The sequence below is a fragment of the Eptatretus burgeri genome, chromosome 13 (assembly GCF_056783735.1).
Source record: "Eptatretus burgeri isolate ZD-2024b chromosome 13, Ebu_testis_v1, whole genome shotgun sequence".
Taxonomy (NCBI): Eukaryota; Metazoa; Chordata; class Myxini; order Myxiniformes; family Myxinidae; genus Eptatretus; species Eptatretus burgeri.
The window spans coordinates 25,615,590-25,635,295 of NC_140973.1; the positions used below are offsets into that span (position 1 = coordinate 25,615,590).

A 19,706-nucleotide genomic window follows, 5' to 3' on the forward strand; every position below is an offset into this window, starting at 1 on the left:
GGATCCAGCCTGGGTGAAGGTTCAAAGGTGAAAAGGGGGAATGCGCCGATTTTGGGTGGCGAAGTCCACAGCGGCCCCTCCCCTTGGGGCTATAAAAAGCCGCGTTGGGACACCGACAGGAGTGGAGGAGTTGGCGAGTGGGACATTCGGCTGTTAGCTGTCAAGTCTTGGAGCCCGTCAGTTAGAGTTGGAGCCCGTCAAGTCCGCAGTTCGCTGGAAGGTTTGCCGGCGCAACCAAGGGAGCCACTCGGAGCTCGGCGGTCCGGGCAAACCGACCCTGAAGCGGTCGAGCGAAAGACCCGTTCACTCCTCCAGCGCGTCGTCGGCTAGGCCTGACCGACCAGGCCACAGTGAAGGCCGGACGGCCGAGGGGAACCGAGCAAGCCGCTCAAGCGACTGGCGCGTTTACACCACAGGGACCGAGCAGAGACACCAGAAACCACCGGCCCAAAGACCATCGAGTCGCCACCAGGGCGGCCAGGTAACCGGCCCGATCTCTCATACAATTGCACTTAATAATACATTACCACTACCCATGTGCCAACCATGGCACCTGAAATAGGACCATTGGACCTGTAGCTTATCTGGGCCCTGGCCTAATGTTGTAATCCAAATTTGGTGGCATTCTGACTTGTGGGTCTGGAGAGGAAGGTTTTTGAAGGAATTTGCGTGATTTTCCCAAACATTCACCAAGCCCGTAATTTTGACATACTTCTGGTCACTTGATCGGCATGACTTCAGCAGTTTAACATCCCTACCCTGGCTTAATGTAGTAACTCGAATATGGTGGCATTCTGACTGGTTCGTCTGGAAAAAAAAGACTTTGGAAGGAATTTGCACGACCGCCAATTTGACACACTTCTGGTCACGTGATCAGCATGATGTCCGCAATTACGGGGGCGACTGGCTGTCGTCGTTTCGCGACGCGTTGAACTCAGACCAGAGTTATCTGGAACGCAGCGACCGTCATGCATGCATGTATAAAATATTGACACCAAGTCGCCGACTTTGAAAATATTGTTGCATACTGGAGCTTGCACTCATTAATTACAGCTTAAACCCACCAAAGTCTTCTCCTGCTAATTTGAATTGGGAACTGACATGCTGTCCAGGCTGTCATGCATTGCACATGAATGGATGAAACTTTAACATGCGAAGTGTGGCAGGTCTGCATGGTTATTGTTGCTGTTGTAATGATTCTTGTTGGGGGGGTCAGTTTTTGAAATCTGTACTCATTGGTGGGACAGTTGCCAGACCCACCCCCCCCCCCCCCCACATGTGTCACTTTATTCTACCCTCCATGGCACCCAAACAAAATAATATGGCTGCCATCTTGGTTTTCTTGCAGGCCTCTGCTGATTATACACTGCCTGGGTTTGTTGCGTCATATTTCCATTTGACTTTGTTGGGGTTGAGTGTTATTCACGATGAGGGACCCTGAAAAATCCTATCACATGTCTAATATTTTTTTAGTGAAGATTAATCAAGCCCGTCAGCACACACAGTACACGCCTCCCGAAAGCCATTCCTGCGGTAATTTTGTTAAAATCATCCGATTTTGTTAATTTTCATTGGATTTGTAACTCACGATGCGGTCCGCATGCGTCTTTTGTTACGTCTTGCACAACTGAGTAAAATGTGCTTCACTTGTGATTAAAACCATACCACCACTTGGCGAAAGTTCGTCTGCTCAATTTATGTGTCCTTTTGGAAAGTTTTCCGCATCAACTTTTGTGTGCAATTTATTTGTTCGACTTCAAATAAATGTACAGTAAGCTAAAAGCGTGAACGATAGGTCACCACGTCCACCTGGGTGTGTATTTCCAAACATGATGGGGCGTTACAGGGGATGTTTTGAGGATGTTTACAGGTATTTTTGGCTAATTTTAGATGCTCGAAACACCCGCTCCCTACGGGAGCATGATACCCTTTTCCTTTACCATCCCTGCTCTCCCCATCCCACCCCTCCTCCTCCTCACAGGATGGGGGTAAGGGGAATTGTTTTGAGCTCAGGACCTAAACCAGACTCGTGATTGATGATGAAGATCATGATTGATTGATCAGCAAATCATGAAGACCCTCAGAGATTAATTGTATAATACCTTCAACAGCAAGGATGAGGAGGTAGAGTGGACAGAGGAGGCGAAGAACATATATATTCTTTGTCGCAGGTTGTGACCACAGTGCGGTCATCCTTGTTTTATTTTGAGTACTTCAAGCAACATTGATTTAAAAACAAAATAAGTAAGTTGCTGGTAGATGATAAAGCAGTTGGATATAACAGCAATATAAAAATGGCTTTCTTATTTCTTGATTATTCCTTTTTCTTCGTGTGTTTTCTCAGCAAATTATCGTGCTGTTCTGAAATCAACATGCAACTGAGTCCTGCCGTTGAAGCAATTGTGGACATCATGTCAGGCACTGCAGGTTTGAAACTTCAAGGCCCATTCCTAACATCTCATTTGTTTACTGATTTCGGATCACGTTGACATATCTTTTTTATTTTGGGAATTGGTATTTTTTTTTTTTACATTCCACCAGATAATGATGGAATGATGTGTCTTACGTTTAAGCTGAAGATGCACATTCCACAGACAATTCGTTATCATAGTCATGCCTACTAAGTGAAGTTCATTAAGCCTGGTGTTGGCTTAGCGGGTAGGGTGGCTGGCTTGGGATCTGAAGGTCCTGAGTTTGAGCCCCGTTGGCTGCTGAATTAACACCAGGTGGGGTTGACTCTGAGGTAAGCAAAATGAGTACCAGTCCACTGGTATAGGTGCACAACATCAGCAGCATAGTCGTGCCCCAACAAAATGCTACCTGGCAGCCAAGCTGCCGTATGCAAGAAGAAGAAGTGAGTTTTACTAATATATACTGTACTTGTATTTTGAAATATCAACAGATTATTTAAACTAGAAGCACCCGTTCCCTACAGAAGCGGCCAGGGGGGATTATGTTGTTATCCTTATTCAAACCTCTAATTCAAAATACCTCTCGCTGCGTAATTCAAAACGCTTTACTGCCCTGGAAAACATGGGGACAGGAATACACCCACCTGGAGGCGGCGCTACATGATGCACATTTCCATCGCGGATTTGCATCCCTCTTCCCCTCCCCCAAGACCACTGGCAAAGATAAAAACACCCCTATTGACTGATTGAGGTCATGCTGATGCTATGTAGCAAGTCTGGATGTAATCGGGCCAGAACTGCAGGAGGAGTAACCTGACAAACACGCAAAAACACACCATTCAATGAATTATGGTAAGGATTTAATCACCTCAGCCTGTCTGTTTGATTATGATTCTGTTGATTTTCCTGGCGAGTAATAACAACGTTTGGAGTGGATATGGGAGTCGAGCCTGATTCTTGTGGGAAAGCCACTGTCGCAGTGATGAACTGGAATGCAAAGCCTGTCCATGGTCACTTTGCACTCAAACTAAATTTGTTGAAAACAATAGCTAAAAAAATATATATATATTTTATTAATTCGTCTTTTCCATACTCTCACAATAAAGGTTTGTTGAAAATGTAATGAAAAAAGCTCAAATGGTTAAAAAAAAAAAAGAAGTTTTGGCCTCGACAGACAGACAAACAAACAAGCAGTCATAGACTGGTACTTACGAAATTGTCAACTTGATTTCTGACCTTTTCTAATAAAAGCTGTCTCTAGAGAAGGTAGGGACGCAAACCAGAAGTTTCTACGATGATTCTGTACCAAACCATCAAAAATCGAATGTTTGACCTCACTGTGACCTTGACCTTTGACCGATTTTGACCAAAATATAATCAGTGCTAGCCATCACCCTCCTGAATCACATGGTGTAATTTGACATTGGTAGCTTCTTCCGTTCTCGAGTTACCGCGGATTAACGTAACGTAAAGGTCACACTTGACGCCCCCCCCCCAACTTGAAAGGACGCCGGGGCGAGCGCGATGACGTCAGCACGCACACGCAAAACCTCGCCACGTGACGAGCCTTGACGCTGCGGGTGAAATATTTTTATACAATCTTAAAACGTCTCCAAAACATCCGATTTTTACCAGAATTTCGACAACCGAGTGTAAAGCGTCCTAAGCGATCGCAAAAACCGAAGACAAAATTAAAATCGAATTTAAAACGAACTCGTAACGTCGACCGAAGCAAAAATACTCCATTTCTCCACAGGAATTTACGGAATTATTAAATATTATTTTATAACACTGAGATTTTTAAAACAGCCATAACTCGACGAATTGACACACAAATTCCGCCGAACATACCTAGATCTTCCAAACTCACGCTCCGTCAACAATACCTGTGGTAACTTTTCTCACGTTATCATGTTTTGGATGTTTGACCTCACTGTGACCTTGACCTTTGACCGATTTTGACCAAAATCTAATCAGCGCTAGCCATCACCCTCTTGAATCACGTGGTGTAATTTGACATTGCAATTCCCCTTCTTCCGTTCTCGAGTTATCGTGCCTACAAACAAACACACAAACAGAGGACGGAAGTGATAAATATACTTACGAAATCTTTAGATTTCGTAAGTAACAAGCGGTCGTAGACCAATACTTGCGATATCAGTTGCTGCGACCTTGACATGTGAACCTCAAAACAATACGCTTCCAGCTTTTGATTGGTGAACCAATTCAGTGACCCAATATGCAAATTTTGTTGAAATTTCAAGTCTTCTTCTTCTCCTCCTCCTCCCCTTCCCTTTGTTAGGGGTGAGGTCCGAGAGCACCACACTTCTGCCCTGCTTTGACCACAATACTCCTCCACCTCCCTCTGTCCTCAGCAAACTCTCCACTCTCCAACCACCCCAACCTTACGGATATCCCACCAAACATAATCCTGCCATCTCAACCACGGTCTACAACTTTTCCTCCTACCTTGCTCCCTCAACCAATCCGCTCTCTTTGCCGTTCTCTCTTCCCCCCATCCACACCAAGTGTCCGGCCCATCTCTGCCAGCATTTCACCAACCTCCCCGTCCAGCTCATCTGCACACCAGTCTCCTCCCTCAGTTCATCCATCCTCCTATTCACTCTCTTCACTCCTGCAATCCTCCTGACCCAGTTGTTCTTGCAAACCTGCAGCCTCTGTTGATGTCTCTCTGTCAGTACCACCATCTCCAGACCGTAATGGTAGGCCGGCATTACACACGACATCAGAACATTCCCTTTCAATTCACTTGATATCTTTCTGTCTGCCATTATTCCCTACACTTCTCCAAGCAGTTGCACCCACCTGAATCATCCTCCGCACCTCTACCTCAGATTTACCATCCCCAGTCACACTATTCCTCCCAGATACTCAAACCTATTTCCCTGCTTGATCTCCTTCCCCTCCAACCTGAGATTCATTTATTTTTCTCTTCTGCCTCACCCACATCACCTCAGTCTTCTCCATACTCATCATCAACCCATGCTTCCCAAATGCCCCCTTCCACTTCCCCAGCACTTCCTGCATCTCCCACCCACTCTCCACCATAACAGCCAGATCATCCGGATTCAGCATCCTCCCCATACCACTCCTCAAGCTCACCTTCCTGCTTACCAGCTGCATCACCATGATAAACATGAATGGGCTGAAAGTGCTTCCCTGCCTCAAACCAATGTTCATGCTGAACTCCTCAGACATCTCAGGACCAACCAAAACTATTACCTTTGTTCCCTTGTACATGCCTTCCACCAACCTAACTTCTGCTTCTGGCACTCCCATCCATCTCGGTGTCACCATCACCACCTCTCTCGGGACAGTGTTGTCAGCCTTCTCCAGGTCCACAAATCGTAATGCCATCTCACCTTGCACCTCCAACCTCTTCTCCACAAGCTGTCTTGGCACAAACATCCCATCCATCGCCCCCTACCCTTTCTAAACCCCTGCTGCTCTTCTCCTATTTCCATCTCCACCCTCTTCCTTATCCTCCTGTCCAGAGTCCTCTCCAGCATCTTCATTACATGACTTAGGAGCGTAATGCCCCTGTACTTCCCCAGAACTTTAACATCACCCTTCCCCTTCGATATCAGCGCAATTAACCCTGTCCTCCACTCCCCCGGAATCAAACCCACTCTCAAAGATATATTCAACAGCCTCTTCGTCCAACTGACAAATTGCTCCCTTCCCGGTTCAAAAGCACTTTGAAATATCCTTCCGACACCTTCAGTACTGCCCCACTTGCTGTCACTAGCCTTCTGCCACCATCCTTAATCGCTGCCCCCTCCCCCACTCCCTCCATGCCTTACCATCCTCATCCCTGTCATGAGCCAATTTATACATCATTTTCCTCCCACCCTCCTCTTCTAACTTGTTGTACACCTCTCTTCCATATCATTCCTCACCTTATCCACAGCTCTCCTTGCTGCTTTCTTCTTCTGCCCATCCAGGTGCAGCAACCCCACATCTGGATGCCTCCCCCTATCCTTGATCTTCTTTATCCTCTATCAATCCTTTTTTTTCACCAACTGCCTTCACTACATCCTCCATCCACCATACCTGGTTTCTATCCCGAGACGATGCACCCTTTCCTGACGTCCTTCCACACAAAATTCTGCAATTCCCCTGTACACCTCTGTGCTACTTCCACTCCTCCTCCAAACCTTCTGATTCTTCGTTAAGTTGCTCATACTTAGCCCTCAACCTTTCCTTGTACTCAGGCCTAAGTCACATTTGCCACGGCGGCCGTGGGGTCTCCAAAATCTACGGCCACTAGCAATTATACGGTGGCCGCAGTATTTCCACGGTCACAATGTAGCAGTCACATGTTTTTATTTTTCGGGGAGCCGCACGGCGTATTTATAAATTGTGGAGACCAAAAACGTGGGGTTGCCGTACGGTCTTTGATTTGATGTCGCACGGTGACCTTAGGGCGTTCCTGCGGCGGCCATATAATTTTCAAGGCTGACGCAAGGTGCCCGCAAGGCAACCATAGGGGGACCGCAGGGGGGCCCCAAGGCGAACGTGCGGCCAGACGGACGGTAACGAATGGGTTAATTTTTTTTTTTACCAGTTTTTTTTTTTCAGCTTGCCAAATTGCTACGGCGAACGTAGAAATGAAAAAAAGTTATAACTCCACGTTATAATTCTACGGCGACCTTACGGCCTGTAAAATATAGCCAAACGGCGTAGGGCCACCCTGAGGCCACCTCAGAAACTCTGCGGCCGCTGCACGTTTGTCAATTCAGAGGGCGTACGGCCGCCTTAGAGCAAATATGACTTTGGCCTTAGGTCTTAGAAATTGTGGAGACCGAAAACGCGGGGTTGCCGTACGGTCTTTGATTTGATGTCGCACGGTGACCTTAAGGGGGCCCTGCGGCGGCCATAGAATTTTCAAGGCAGACGCAAGGTAGCCTCAAGGTGCCCACAAGGCGACCACAGGGGGCCCCAAGGCAAACGTGTGGCCAGACGGACGGTAACGAATGGGTTAATTTTTTTTTTTCCATTTCTTTTGTTTCGGCTTGTCAAATTGCTACGGCGAACGTAGAAATGAAAGAAGTTATAACTCCACGTTATAATTCCACGGCGACCTTACGGCCTGTAAAATATAGCCAAACGGCGTAGGGCCACCCTGAGGCCACCGCAGAAGCTCTGCGGCCACCGCACGTTTCTGTCAATTCAGAGGGCGTACGGCCGCCGTATCCTCGCCGTAGAGCAAATGTGACTTAGGCCTCAACAACGACGGTTCCCCTACACTTCCCCCACCTAATAATCTTCTCACCCCTGCTCTTAACCTCCCTCCTTTTCTCCATCCATAACACAAACACTACAGGCTTGTGCTGGGTGGTAACATGCTCTCCCGCCACTGCCTTACAACCCTTAACCATCCACAACTGACACTTCATTACCACCACCAAATCCAGTTCTGTTCTATGATGTCCACTTCTACAGGTAATCTTGTGGCTTTCCCTCTTTTGAAAGAATGAACCGGCTATGGTCATTCCATTCCTCACCACCAGCTCCATCAGCTTGTGACCCTCTATTCCTCATTCCCCCACCAAATTTACCAAAACATTATGACTCTGTTGATATTATTCCTCTTCACCCTGCTCCGCTATTCCCACATGCACATTGGAGTCCCCCGCAATGCACAGCATCACGTCCAGCTCAACCATTCTCATCATCCTCCCCAGTGCGACCCTGAACTCCTGTTTCTCCATCCCAGTCCTTCCCATTTGTCACCCATATACCGACACAATACACACCATTTGCCTCTGTACCACCACCCATGCCATAAATATCCATCCCTCCCATCTTTCCACTCTGACCACCTGCTTGCTGATCTCGTCCGATACTATTGCCATGTTCAGGCTGATTAACACCAGTCTGGAAGGATAGCCAAACGGTTTTATCACGGAGGCGAACAGCCGAAATTTTTGGCGGTTACGACACGCGCGGGATGGAAGCAGGGAAGGTGCTTTACCAGAATGGAAGCACACGGGTTTATCCTCGAACCCACAATGAATAAACAAACACAAAGAAATTTGGCAATAATGATTTTTATAAACACAAATCAAAAGGGTGTTGATGAAAATAATTCAATGCGGGAGGGAATGAAAAGTGAGGTAAACAAAATCCTAATTTGAGACGTCTCCACTCAGTCACAAAAACGGACAAGGGGAAAGATAAAAAATAAAAATAAATCCCCCCTTTTATGTCGGCATTCAGCTTTGTGTCCAGAGATGTCCTTTTGGAGCCTGGTGTTCGGTGAACCGCGTAGCCAGCGCATGGAAAACATACCAAAATGGCGCCAAGTCGCTCTCCGTGGCCATGTATGTCACGTAATTCATGCAGACGGTCTTCAACACCAGGAACCCACAAACCGCCGTACAGTTTCTGGTCCTTCACACACCAAATGGTGCCGCTTTTTTCCTTGATCATACACCAAGGCCACTGTCAAGGCTGCCGAGATAATGAGAATCCGGCAGCTTTCCCGTCGTGCCGAGAGGAGACCAAAGGGGCTGACTATTATCTTCCAACTGTCCTCCTCTCCAGAACCTCCTCATCTCTGATGTCACCCCGACCAATCATCAATCTCCCAGGGCGTGGCCTGCCGGTTATGTTTCTTGGGAGGTGGGATTTAGCCTGCCGATTATTGTTGTTGTGAAAACGTGGTTCTTTATGGCCAGCCTTGTAAATGTAAAAACGTATGAAAATGTCACAGGGGGCAATCACATACTGGGAGAAACTAGTCTTCGACCCTACCGAGTTCGCACAACACCACCCCTCGTGTGGTGACACATAACAAACTTAAGCTCACAATTTTCCCCACTTGAATTACATTGAGATGTCTCCTACTCGTCCACGGACCATGCATATACAATCCTATCTTTACTATGGAATTCCTCCATCTACCCCCACAAACATAACACTTGTTCTCACACTATTACTCCTTCCATCCTCACCCACGTGTCACAGCTTGTATCCTCATACCAACCTCCTCGCCCTGTCTCCTTTCCATTTGGTCTCCTGCACACACAACACTTCCAACCTCCTTCTCTGTCGGAGACTGTTGCTATTTATTGAATAAGATTAGAGATCACTCTGTTGATAGTCTAGTCCACTGAGACTTTGCTGCTAAGGTTAATGAACTTTAATCAGATGAACTCAGTACTGAAATGATGGATCTTTTTGAACTGAAAGCTGATCACAGTGTGTCACCTGCCATTGAAAATTGGTGCACCATGAGGTTTGGAGGGTACACCCTTCATCCAAATAAAACAGGCTTTTTTTCTCTCTCTAACAAAGGGCTATTGTTCAATACCACCTCACTTTTGATTCCCATGGAGGTTAACTTTGTGCCATTATCCACAAACAGCCAGAATTCACAATTCTGACAATCGATATACTTTGTTGAATTTTATTTTTAACATGCTTCCTTTGCTCTTTGGGTTGGCAGGTGGTGTTGCATGCGTGTATAGTGGACAACCCTTCGATACGGTGAAAGTGAAAATGCAGACGTTCCCATCCCTCTACCGCACCTTCCTGAAATGCATGGCACAGACATTCAAGAAAGAAGGAATCCAAGGCCTTTATCGTGGGAGCATGCCTGCACTGATGGCAAACATTTCTGAGAATGCCATGCTTTTTTTGTCATACGGTCTCTGTCAGCGCCTTGTTCGGTTGGCTTGCCAGACAAACAATGACACCCGATTGAAGTAGGTTCCTTTAATCTCCAAACTGTCATTTATTAAAGTTTCTGCCTACCAAGAGTGTTTTCTTTATGGTATCTTATAGTGCAATGTTATGCTTCCATGATTTGAAGCTTATGGTATTTTTTTTTCACACCCTTTCTCATACCTCCGGCATTTGAATCCCTTGCTCGATTTGCACGTTGTTTTCACTCTGCTTATTGTGGTGCTGGGTTCAAGTGTCTGTGACTGAATGTTCTGTGTGTTTTGGATCATCTAAAAAAAAAAAGTATGCAGTGGTTTCTTGGTAGCATTGTTTTCTATCTGCAGTATGGCTTCCTGAGTGAGCAGCTAAAGGGATTCCATTAACTCGACAGCTCTCCCCTATGGCTTGGGACCCCATCTAGTGTCGTAGATAGTAGAAAAATCATGCAAATTATGACACAAGCATCAAATTTGGCATTTCTGTTCTGCAGGGCTTTCTGATCAAATCTGCCCAATTGGCCATTTGAAAATCCAAATTTTGAAAAATTTGGATTTTCAAATGGCCAATCAGTCAGATTTGATTAGAATCCCCTGGAGAACAAATGTGCCAAATTTGATGCTTGTATCATTTGCACGATTCCTCTCAAAATTGCTGTTATCTGCCCCACTAATCATCACATCTGCCTCTCTTCTATTCTGCAGAATCCAAAGCTTTCAACATTATTGGAATCTCCCTTGAATAGGCTGAAGCATAACGCCATTTCCCTTACTTCAGACAGGTTAGAGGCCTCTCTGTTTTTCCTGCCCTTCTAATCAAGCTGTACCTCTCTTCTTTCAGAACTCCAACCCTCCCTATAAACTCCAGGATGCACATGTTCTTTCAAAACTTTGAAAATCCAGATTTACTGCACACCTCAACTCATTTGTTCCTCTTTTCTTCCGTTTGTGGAACCGCTTGTCTGAGTTTGTTCAATCTCACTCTTCCAGGGCTTGAAGCTGGTGGTGAAACAACATCTCGTATCACTCCTCATCCTTGTCGGCAATCCTTTCTACGCTTGTTAGCACTACTTAACCCTCTTGTAGGTTGCCGTTTCCTCCTCCCCTCATTCTGTTTTTTTACTTGTTTATTCATTCCCTTGCATGTATCAACTGTTATGCATTCCCATTGTCACGTTTTCCCCCTTTCTGCCTTCTTTTAACTAACTCTGCTGCGAGCTCTGCTCTTGTATAGAAATCAAAAAATTGTCTCTGCAGCCTCATCCTTCGAGAGATCTTCACATTCCATGGTCTGACCAATCTTCTCTGAGTCTGGTGCAACTGCACTTTATCGAAGCATAGCTGTCTCGGAAACACCAGTCCCCACAACTCCATTTCTTTCTGAAGTAGTTGGTATCTTCACAAATCCAACTACTCCAGTGTGTTATTTTTTTTTCCTCTCCTTTTTGTTTGCCAGTCCTTTGCTTTCCCACCTTCATTTTGTCATCAAGAGGAGAAATAAGTCTATCGACAATCACAAACATAAAAAAACTGATTTCCATCCTGTTTTCTCGTCATTTTTGGTGGTCTCTTTCGAAACTTACTTACCACACTGTATACAGTTCATGTTGCATTCTGTGTTCTTGAATTCCTGTGTCGGTGGAGGTTCCTTGTACATACCCACTTGTAATTACCCCGTGCACGCAAAGTAAAAAGCGGGATTAAGTAATTGGTTACCTTCTATCTATCTGTCTCTCTCCAGGCATCATTTTTTGATCGAGGAACAACTCGATTTCAATTGAATTTTGTATTTTGAACACAAATCGGAAAATGAACCTGCAGTTCAGCAGTACTTTGGCTCTGAATTTGTCCCGATCACACGTGTGCAGAGAGGAGTGAGATGATTTTTTTTTAGTCCATCTGCCTGTCTGCCAGTCAAGCAATATTGAAAATCATTCCAAAAAGAAACGTGCTGTTTAAGGATGTCTTAAATAACAGGCACAGAGAACTAATGTAATGTATTAAATGAGGTGGTGTAAAAGACGTCGCATCAATGGCAGTTGATGATGCTTCTGAAAAAAACAATTTCTGCAACCTCTACAAAATCCTTCTTTTATTTCAAATGAATCTTACACTTGAATATTGTAGAACACAAATCACCTTGTTGGCACTTTCAAAAACCTTTTGTTTATCAGTACTGCAATGGCAACAAAAAACACATCTTCAGCGGAGCATCGTCAGCTCTGGACTGTACCGTTTGACTCATTGGCTTTGTATGGTTACTATCACGCCTGTAATGCAAGGTTCACGGAACCAAACGAAACATAGATCGTGCTTGGAAAAGCAAAGCAAAAGTTTAAAAAAGACTCTTCCCCTGTCCTTTTTCTCAAGACTGCGTGGAGTAAGGTGTTTTATGAACTCTCAATTTTGTTGTACACTTGGTTCTATCCAATGCATGTATCAATGGTTACGTCCAATGAGTTCTAAAAAATATTTGTTGTCAAGCAGTTTTCAGGTTTTATTGATACTTGTTGTATAGTGTGGAAGCTTCTTAATTTATTTAAATTGCATTTTCACCCTGGCCTTTGTTTTTATTAGTGACATGCAGATGGCATATTCAGGATCTTTGGCGGCCTGGTTTTCTTCGATTGTTATCTGTCCACTAGAGCTGATAAAGTGCCGCATGCAAGCAACACGTGAGATGCATGCTGCTGGCAAGTCTGCCATTAAAGTAAGTGACTGGTAAGTCACCTCTGGAGCAGCTCACATGGTAAATGGCATGTCATCGTGGATTTTTCTCTTTAACTTTTTTTTTTTTCGTCTTCTTCTTTCAACACCATATATACCATACCAATGTTTCAACCAACTTATAGCAACTTGTAACCATCCATCACAATTCTCTGTTGTTAATTAGTGGTGACTTCAACTTCCCCCTGTACGAGCTGGCTGGGTGTCGACTCAACCACCAGCCATGGCATTGCCCGAAAGGTTTTCTTTGACACTGTGGGTCTAATCGATCTGTAAACTTTCCAAACCGGATATCTGTAATCGGGGCTCAGACTCCATGATACTTCTGATGAAGGCTATGTTCACTATAATGAGCTCTGACCAGCTCATGATGAACTTGGTTTTATGGAAGATTGGCCAGCCTTGGAGGTCAGTTTTGAAATGTAGTCTCTCTACTATAGGTCTTGACAAAGACAAAGGATCTCCACGGACTGCGCCTCTTCTAACTGTTTGCCAGAGGAGTATACTAGGAGGTTCAAGAGGTGATCCTTATAGAGGTACAGAGTAAGAGCATGGCATTTTCCTGCTTTTAAATGTGTTCCGGATAGCTGCCCAGATCTTTTTCATATCTGTAGAAGTGTACGCCACAGCAGCCTGCTTGTTCAGCAGCCTGGGATGTACTGTTCTCTCTACATTCAGCAAAATGGCACAGAGGATTTTCCAGTGAAGTGGAGAGGTAGTTGATGTAAACCAAGAATGAAGTTGGTCCTATAATACTGCCTTGCAGGACACCAGCCTCTCTCTCGGAAGATCATGGGACAGAATGCCATGAATAGCAGCCTGTTGTTTCCACTTGCAGTGTAAATCGGAAAACTATTCAGTGAGGCCCCTCTGAATAAAATTGGCAGACAGCTTGGAAAGTAAGCCTGGAAGCCAGATGGTATCTAAGGCTCGAGAGATGGCCCTGATCGGTCATTTCAGGTTTAATGCATCCATTGTTGGGTTAGAAGAAGCATTATGTCCATCGTGGAAGACTCGGGGGTGAAGAGATTAGAAAGCTCGAGAATAGAATGATATCTGAAGTCGGTTGCTATCGTAATTGCAAACACTTTGCTTAAGATGGGGAAAAGGCTGACTGATATGTCGTTAAGTGGACTTTGAAAGTTGTGTTTTTTTTATATAAATAGAGGTGATGAGAGCAACTTTCCAAGATGAAGACACGAGACAATCTGAAAATGACCTGGAGTTGACGAAAGAGTGCAGGATAAAGCCAAAGAACACATTGAATATTACAGTGCCATTTCCGTCCGGTTCAGTAGCAGAGGAGGTATCAATATTGACTCGGAACTTCTCAATCCTGGTGGTGAAGAAATCCACCTGCTGCAGAACGCCAGGCTACGCAGAAGGACTTTAGCTTCCAATCTGTTGTGTTTTGCTTCCTGGTGGAAACCGCAAGTGGCTTTTTCATGATTGACTTTCTACATGCCTTAGTGCACCAGGGTTGGGATGTCAAATCAAAATGATGGAGATGTGAAGGGATGAACCGATGAAGGGGGATGGGCAGTTTGTTGAGCAAATAAATCCAGGAACTGTTGATATCATGAATTGATGAGATGATGAACGAGTCAGTTCAGGAGATAGCAGATTTCAGACCTGCCCAATCTGCCTTGCAAAACTGCCATACATATTGGAACCTTGGCAGCTGTGTGAAAACTGCCAAGGAGACAAAAAAGCGGACAAGGACTCGGACAGGCTTGAGGGAAAGTTTTACATGATGAAATCTTAGAAAGAATGACTACCATTTGGAGAGATGCGAGTAGGAAAAGAGACAGATTGAATAAGGGAAGCTTTTTTGCAAATGACCTTGGCTGCAATGCCATACCATGGACTGTAGTCTGAGGCCTGATTCCCAGCTAACTGGCATGGCAGCAATTGAAGTCGACAGATTAGAAAGAGCTTGGCTGGGAGGACAGTATATAATCCATGACTGATAAAAGAGCCTGACGCTGTCAGGTCATATTAGATCTGTGACTTATTTACAGGTACCATGTAAACCTGCACTAATCTGTTCCATGATCGGGTTGACGGTGACGAAATCGTCTCCCCCACCAAGTTTCTTCATGAAGAGGGTGTATGATATGGACACCCAGCAGGATGAAAAACAAAACCTGTCAAAGGGCGGAGGAGCTCTTTGTGAGCCAACAGCCATCCAAATCTCGTGCCCAACTGTGTCTGCGGACGTTCTCCTGCAGTTGGTTTACTTTTATTCGGAAGTTCTTGGCAGGATTTGCACTCCGGCCAGCGTAAAACCCTTCATTCCGCAAAACTTACAAAAGGCATTAAAAAAAATCTGAAAACCCACTCTGTGCGAGTACTCCTGTATAACTGCCCTTCGCAGGGCAGCCCACCAGATGACGGGATTATGGCAAAGCCTTCGGGTTCCACAATCTTTGGTGATAGGAGGGAAACCACTGGGTAACCTTCCTGGGTCAGATTGCGGTAGTGTTTGTCGAGGTGGTGTTGAGGTGTCGTCCACCAGAAGGCGGACTCCTTGAGCTAACCTCAGGCATGTTCAGGATCTTTGGCGGCCTGGTTTTCAGGCACTTCAAGTGAGTGCCTGGAATGTCCAATCCCTAAGAGATGATAATAACCTGTCTCTGTTATCATCTGAGCTCAAATGTTTGGACATCGGTATTGCAGCACTCTGAGGTTCGGGGACCGGATTACGGCAAGATCATGGCGGGTGGTTACACCTACTATTGGATTGGTCGCTCTGAGGGTTACCATTCCCAAGGGGTTGCTGTAGCTGTGTCCAATCAGCTGACTCCAATGATAATTGAGGTAACACCGGTCAACGAGCGTATTATGAGACGAAGGATTCATCACTCCTTGGGTGTCATTTCTCTAGTCTCTGGATATGCTCCGACTGAGGCTCGTGATCTCACCGTGAAGGACGCATTATATGCCACGCTCGAGTCTGTGGTTAATCAGTGCCCCATGCGAGATACCCTTCTAGTCTTGGGGGATTTCAATGCATCGACTGGAACTGATAGGGATGGGTATGAGACGTGTGTTGGTCCCCATGGGTCTGAAACTGTGAACCAGAATAGCATGAAGTTCCTTGAAGTTGCAAGAAGTCATGGACTTAGGGTGGCCAGTTCATGGTTTCATCGCCACAGGCTCATCGCTGGACTTGGTATTCCAACACTAGTGGTGTGGCAAAGGAGATTGACCATGTGCTCGTTGATGGTCGCTGGAGGATGATCCAGGATTGCAGGATCTACCGGAGTGCTCAGTTCCTCACCACTGACCACATGCTTGTTGTAGCAACTCTGAAGTTGTAGCTTAAATCCAGGAGAATGGTACCATCCCAGCCGAGGCTGGATGTTGGCAAGCTCAAGGATGAGAGGGTAGCTGAGGAATTTCTGAACAGGCTGAGTGGAGATTTGGGGGATCCTGAAGAGTTGTGGAGTTCCTTAAAGACCACCGGTCTTGATGTTGCCGGTAGATGTCTTGGAACTTAACGTTGGGCAAAGAAGAATTTTGTCTCTCAAGGGACACTGGATACCATTGAGGCTGAATGAGCTGTTCAGGAAGCTGAGGCGTAAAACTGTATGTGCACTAAAGGTGGACAAGGAGGCCTATGTGCGAGGAATCTCTGAGAGGATAGAGCATCACCTGTGGTCAAGTGATTCTCATCCTGCTTTCAGAGCAATTCGCACATTGCTTTCCTCCAAGCCCATCCCTCGTTGTGCTGCAGTTAGACCAGATCACCAGAGGGTGGTGTTCTCTTGACAGAGGATTCCGAAGTGAAGGCCTGCTGAGCCGGTTACTTTGAGCGGCTGATCCACCAGCTGTTGAATTTGATGCCAGGGGTGTTACTATCCCTATTGCTGACCCTCCAATCAAATGTGCTCCACCTTCATTTGTGGAAACATAGGCTGCGGTGAACCGGTTGAAATGGGGTAAAGCTCCAGGTATCTCTGGCATCCATGTTGAACTTCTCAAGGGTGGTGGAAATGCTGTACTCGTGTCGTTGCATGCAGTTCTGTGCTCTACCTGGAACACAGGCATCATCCCAACTGACTAGAAGAGGGGCCTTGTTGTCCCTTTCTGGAAAGGGAGGGGTGATTGCTAGGTCTGCAACAACTACCGAGGCGTGACGCTGCTTTCAGTGCTGGGCTAGGTCTTTGCTCAGATAATTCCTGATAAGGTTCTCCACCATCTGCTTGAGCACCAGCACCCAGAGCAGTCAGGCTTTACACCAAAGAGGTAAACGATTGACCGTATCCGTGCTCTTCGTGTCCTCACCGAACGCAGACGAGAGTTTTGGCAGGGGCTGCTTGCCGCCTATGTTGATCTCTGTAAAGCGTTTGATTCAGTTAATCGGGATGCCCTCTGGAGGATTCTTGGTCTTTGTGGGGTGCCACCAAAACTGATTGATCTGATGCCTGAACTCCACTCTGGTGCTGAGTGTGCTGTGCGATTTTGTGATACTATCTCTGACTTATTTCCAGTTGTTACTGGAGTTGGTCAGCGGTGTGTACTGGCCCCCACACTTTTCAGCACTTGTATGGACTGGTTTCTGGGGAGGATGTTAGAGAGATCAAGCTGTGGTGCATCATTTGGGAATGTTAAGATCTCTGACCTTGATTTCGCAGATGGTGCAATCATCTTTGTGGAGACTCTAGATATCCTTTTGGGAGCCCTCAAGGTGCTGAATGAGGAGTCTGAGCCCTTGGAATTGCGGGTTTCCTGGGTGAAAACCAAGATCCAGGCTTTCAGTGACATCATTGAGTCTGCTATCCTGTCTGTACCTGTTTGTGGCAAGGATGTTGAGGTCATGGAGAGATTCACTTACCTTGGCAGTGATATTCATGTCTCTGCTGGCTGTGAGTCAGAGGTCAATATACGTCTGGGTCGGGCCTGGGAGTCATGGATTCACTGGATCATGGGGTGTGGCGCTGCCGGTACCTGTGCGGGAGGACGAAAGTCCGAGTCTTCAGGTCGTTGGTGCTTCCAGTCTTGCTCTGTGGATGTGAGACTTGGACTCTGACCAAGGAACTGAGACTTTATTCCTTTGGTACCAGGTCTCTTCGGAGAATCCTTGGCTATCGCTGGTTGGATTTTGTGTCCAACGAGCCGTTGCTGAGAGAGACTCGGATGAGATTTGTTACCTGCATAGACGTGAGCATCAGCTGTGGCTGCATGGACATGTGGCTCGTTTTCTTTTGTTTTTTTTTTGTATACCTTGTCGAGGCACGTATGAGAGCTAAATTTTCCTGACGCTGATCCTGCTCACCAGATTCTCTCAGCGAGGGAGTCTCGTGAGTGGAGGAGGCCAATGGGCCGACCACGTGCCTCGTGGTTGCAGCAGGTTGATCGGCATCTCAAGGAGATGGGGATTGGCCAGACATCTGCCTGGGAGATGGCCAGACATCTGCCTGGGGGATGGCCAGACGGAGGCCCCTGGAGTACTGGCGGAAAGTGGACTTAGCAATGCGCTGCTCCGGCACATGCTCCCATACCTGACCTGACCTGACTTCAGGGATGGAATTGTTGAAACTGGGGTGACAGTTGACCATACTCGTAACCAAGAGGATGTTTGGGAAAGATGTTAATATAAATACTCCAAAGTGATGATGGGGTCGGAGACTATGGGGAAAGTTGTTGTGAACATAAAGAGCAACACCACCATCAGGACAAGATCTATGTCTGTCAATTCAGTGTAGGTCATTGCCTGGGTGGAAACAAACCTTCATCATGCAATGTGTGTCTTGACTGATCTGTTTGAGACCTGGTTTGCATTTATGTGGCCCACATTCTTGGACATTATTCCAAACATTTCTGCAATGGTGGTAAAGGTTGACTTTTAAATGTACATTACCAAACAGTGCCATAATTTTTATGATTTATCTAACATTTGGATTTTGCTGTTGACAATAAATGGCAAAAAGAAACTGGTAAGGGGAACAAAGGGAGTGGGATAGTGGAACAGGGAAGGGAACAGGAGGTGAGATGGGAATTAGAAAAGCATATATTGAGTTGGAGTGATCATTCTTAATTACAGAGAAACATACAAAGAATGAAAAAGGGAATGAGTAAGAAAGGGAAGGATGGAGGCGAAGGGAAATGTTCAAATCTTTTTTTTTTTTAATCATACTGTATTTTAAAAATTTATTTGGAGGGGGTAAGGGATGGAAGAGAAGGATATAGACCCTGTGGAATGCAAACAATAAACACAACAGTTTCTGAAGAAGGGATGTAGGTGACAATTAACACAAAAAATGTACAAAATTTAACCCTTTGAACCCTTGCAGCTGTTAAACCAGCTGCAATTCAAACCTCCACATACCCAAGCGGTTTTATTTTTCTGCAGGAAGCCCAGGGTGGGAGAGCCGAAAGTCAAAGGAGCTCAGGGTTCAAAGGGTTCAAGGACAGTTTTAAGGTGTGGGGAGAAAGTTAGAGCAGAGACGTGGGAATGGGACACTCGAAGAGAGCAATCATCGCAACATATTAATAATGTAAAAATTAACAGTTACAACAGAGGGACTCAAAACAATCTATCCGGTCGAGTTAGCATTGGAAGAGCCAAGCAGAATCATCCACGTGTCCTATATTCGATATCTCATTTGATTTTAACAGCAAGGTGTCCTCCGACAGTACGGCCTCTGCGGTGATGCGAGCAGTGCTCCAGATGGAAGGAGTGCGTGGTTTCTTTCATGGAATGACTACTACTTGGATACGAGACATTCCTGGATACTTCTTTTTCTTTTGGGGGAATGAGTTTACCAAATCACTGCTCACACCTGCTGGTAAAACAAAGGATGATTTAGGTGAGATTGTTACTTCCTCGCACACCTTGGTTAGATTAATTGCATTGATAGTTGAAGACTGTTTT

The 19,706-nt window shown here is 45.7% G+C and overlaps 1 protein-coding gene across 4 annotated transcripts in view; it reads left to right on the top strand.

Moving 5' to 3' along the window:
- Positions 1-19,706, top strand: part of SLC25A15 (solute carrier family 25 member 15) — a 50,727-nt gene that overhangs the window by 2,952 nt on the left and 28,069 nt on the right. For 3 of the 4 annotated variants that reach the window (XM_085851771.1, XM_085851772.1, XM_085851769.1), the window contains exons 2-5: positions 2,345-2,427; positions 9,886-10,144; positions 12,677-12,820; positions 19,469-19,641. In XM_085851771.1, the coding sequence (XP_085707897.1) occupies positions 2,373-2,427; positions 9,886-10,144; positions 12,677-12,820; positions 19,469-19,641 (631 nt within the window). In that variant the 5' untranslated portion in view covers positions 2,345-2,372. Of the gene's footprint in view, positions 482-2,344; positions 2,428-9,885; positions 10,145-12,676; positions 12,821-19,468; positions 19,642-19,706 lie in introns of all 4 variants that reach the window. The other variant, XM_085851770.1, reaches the window with a different exon arrangement.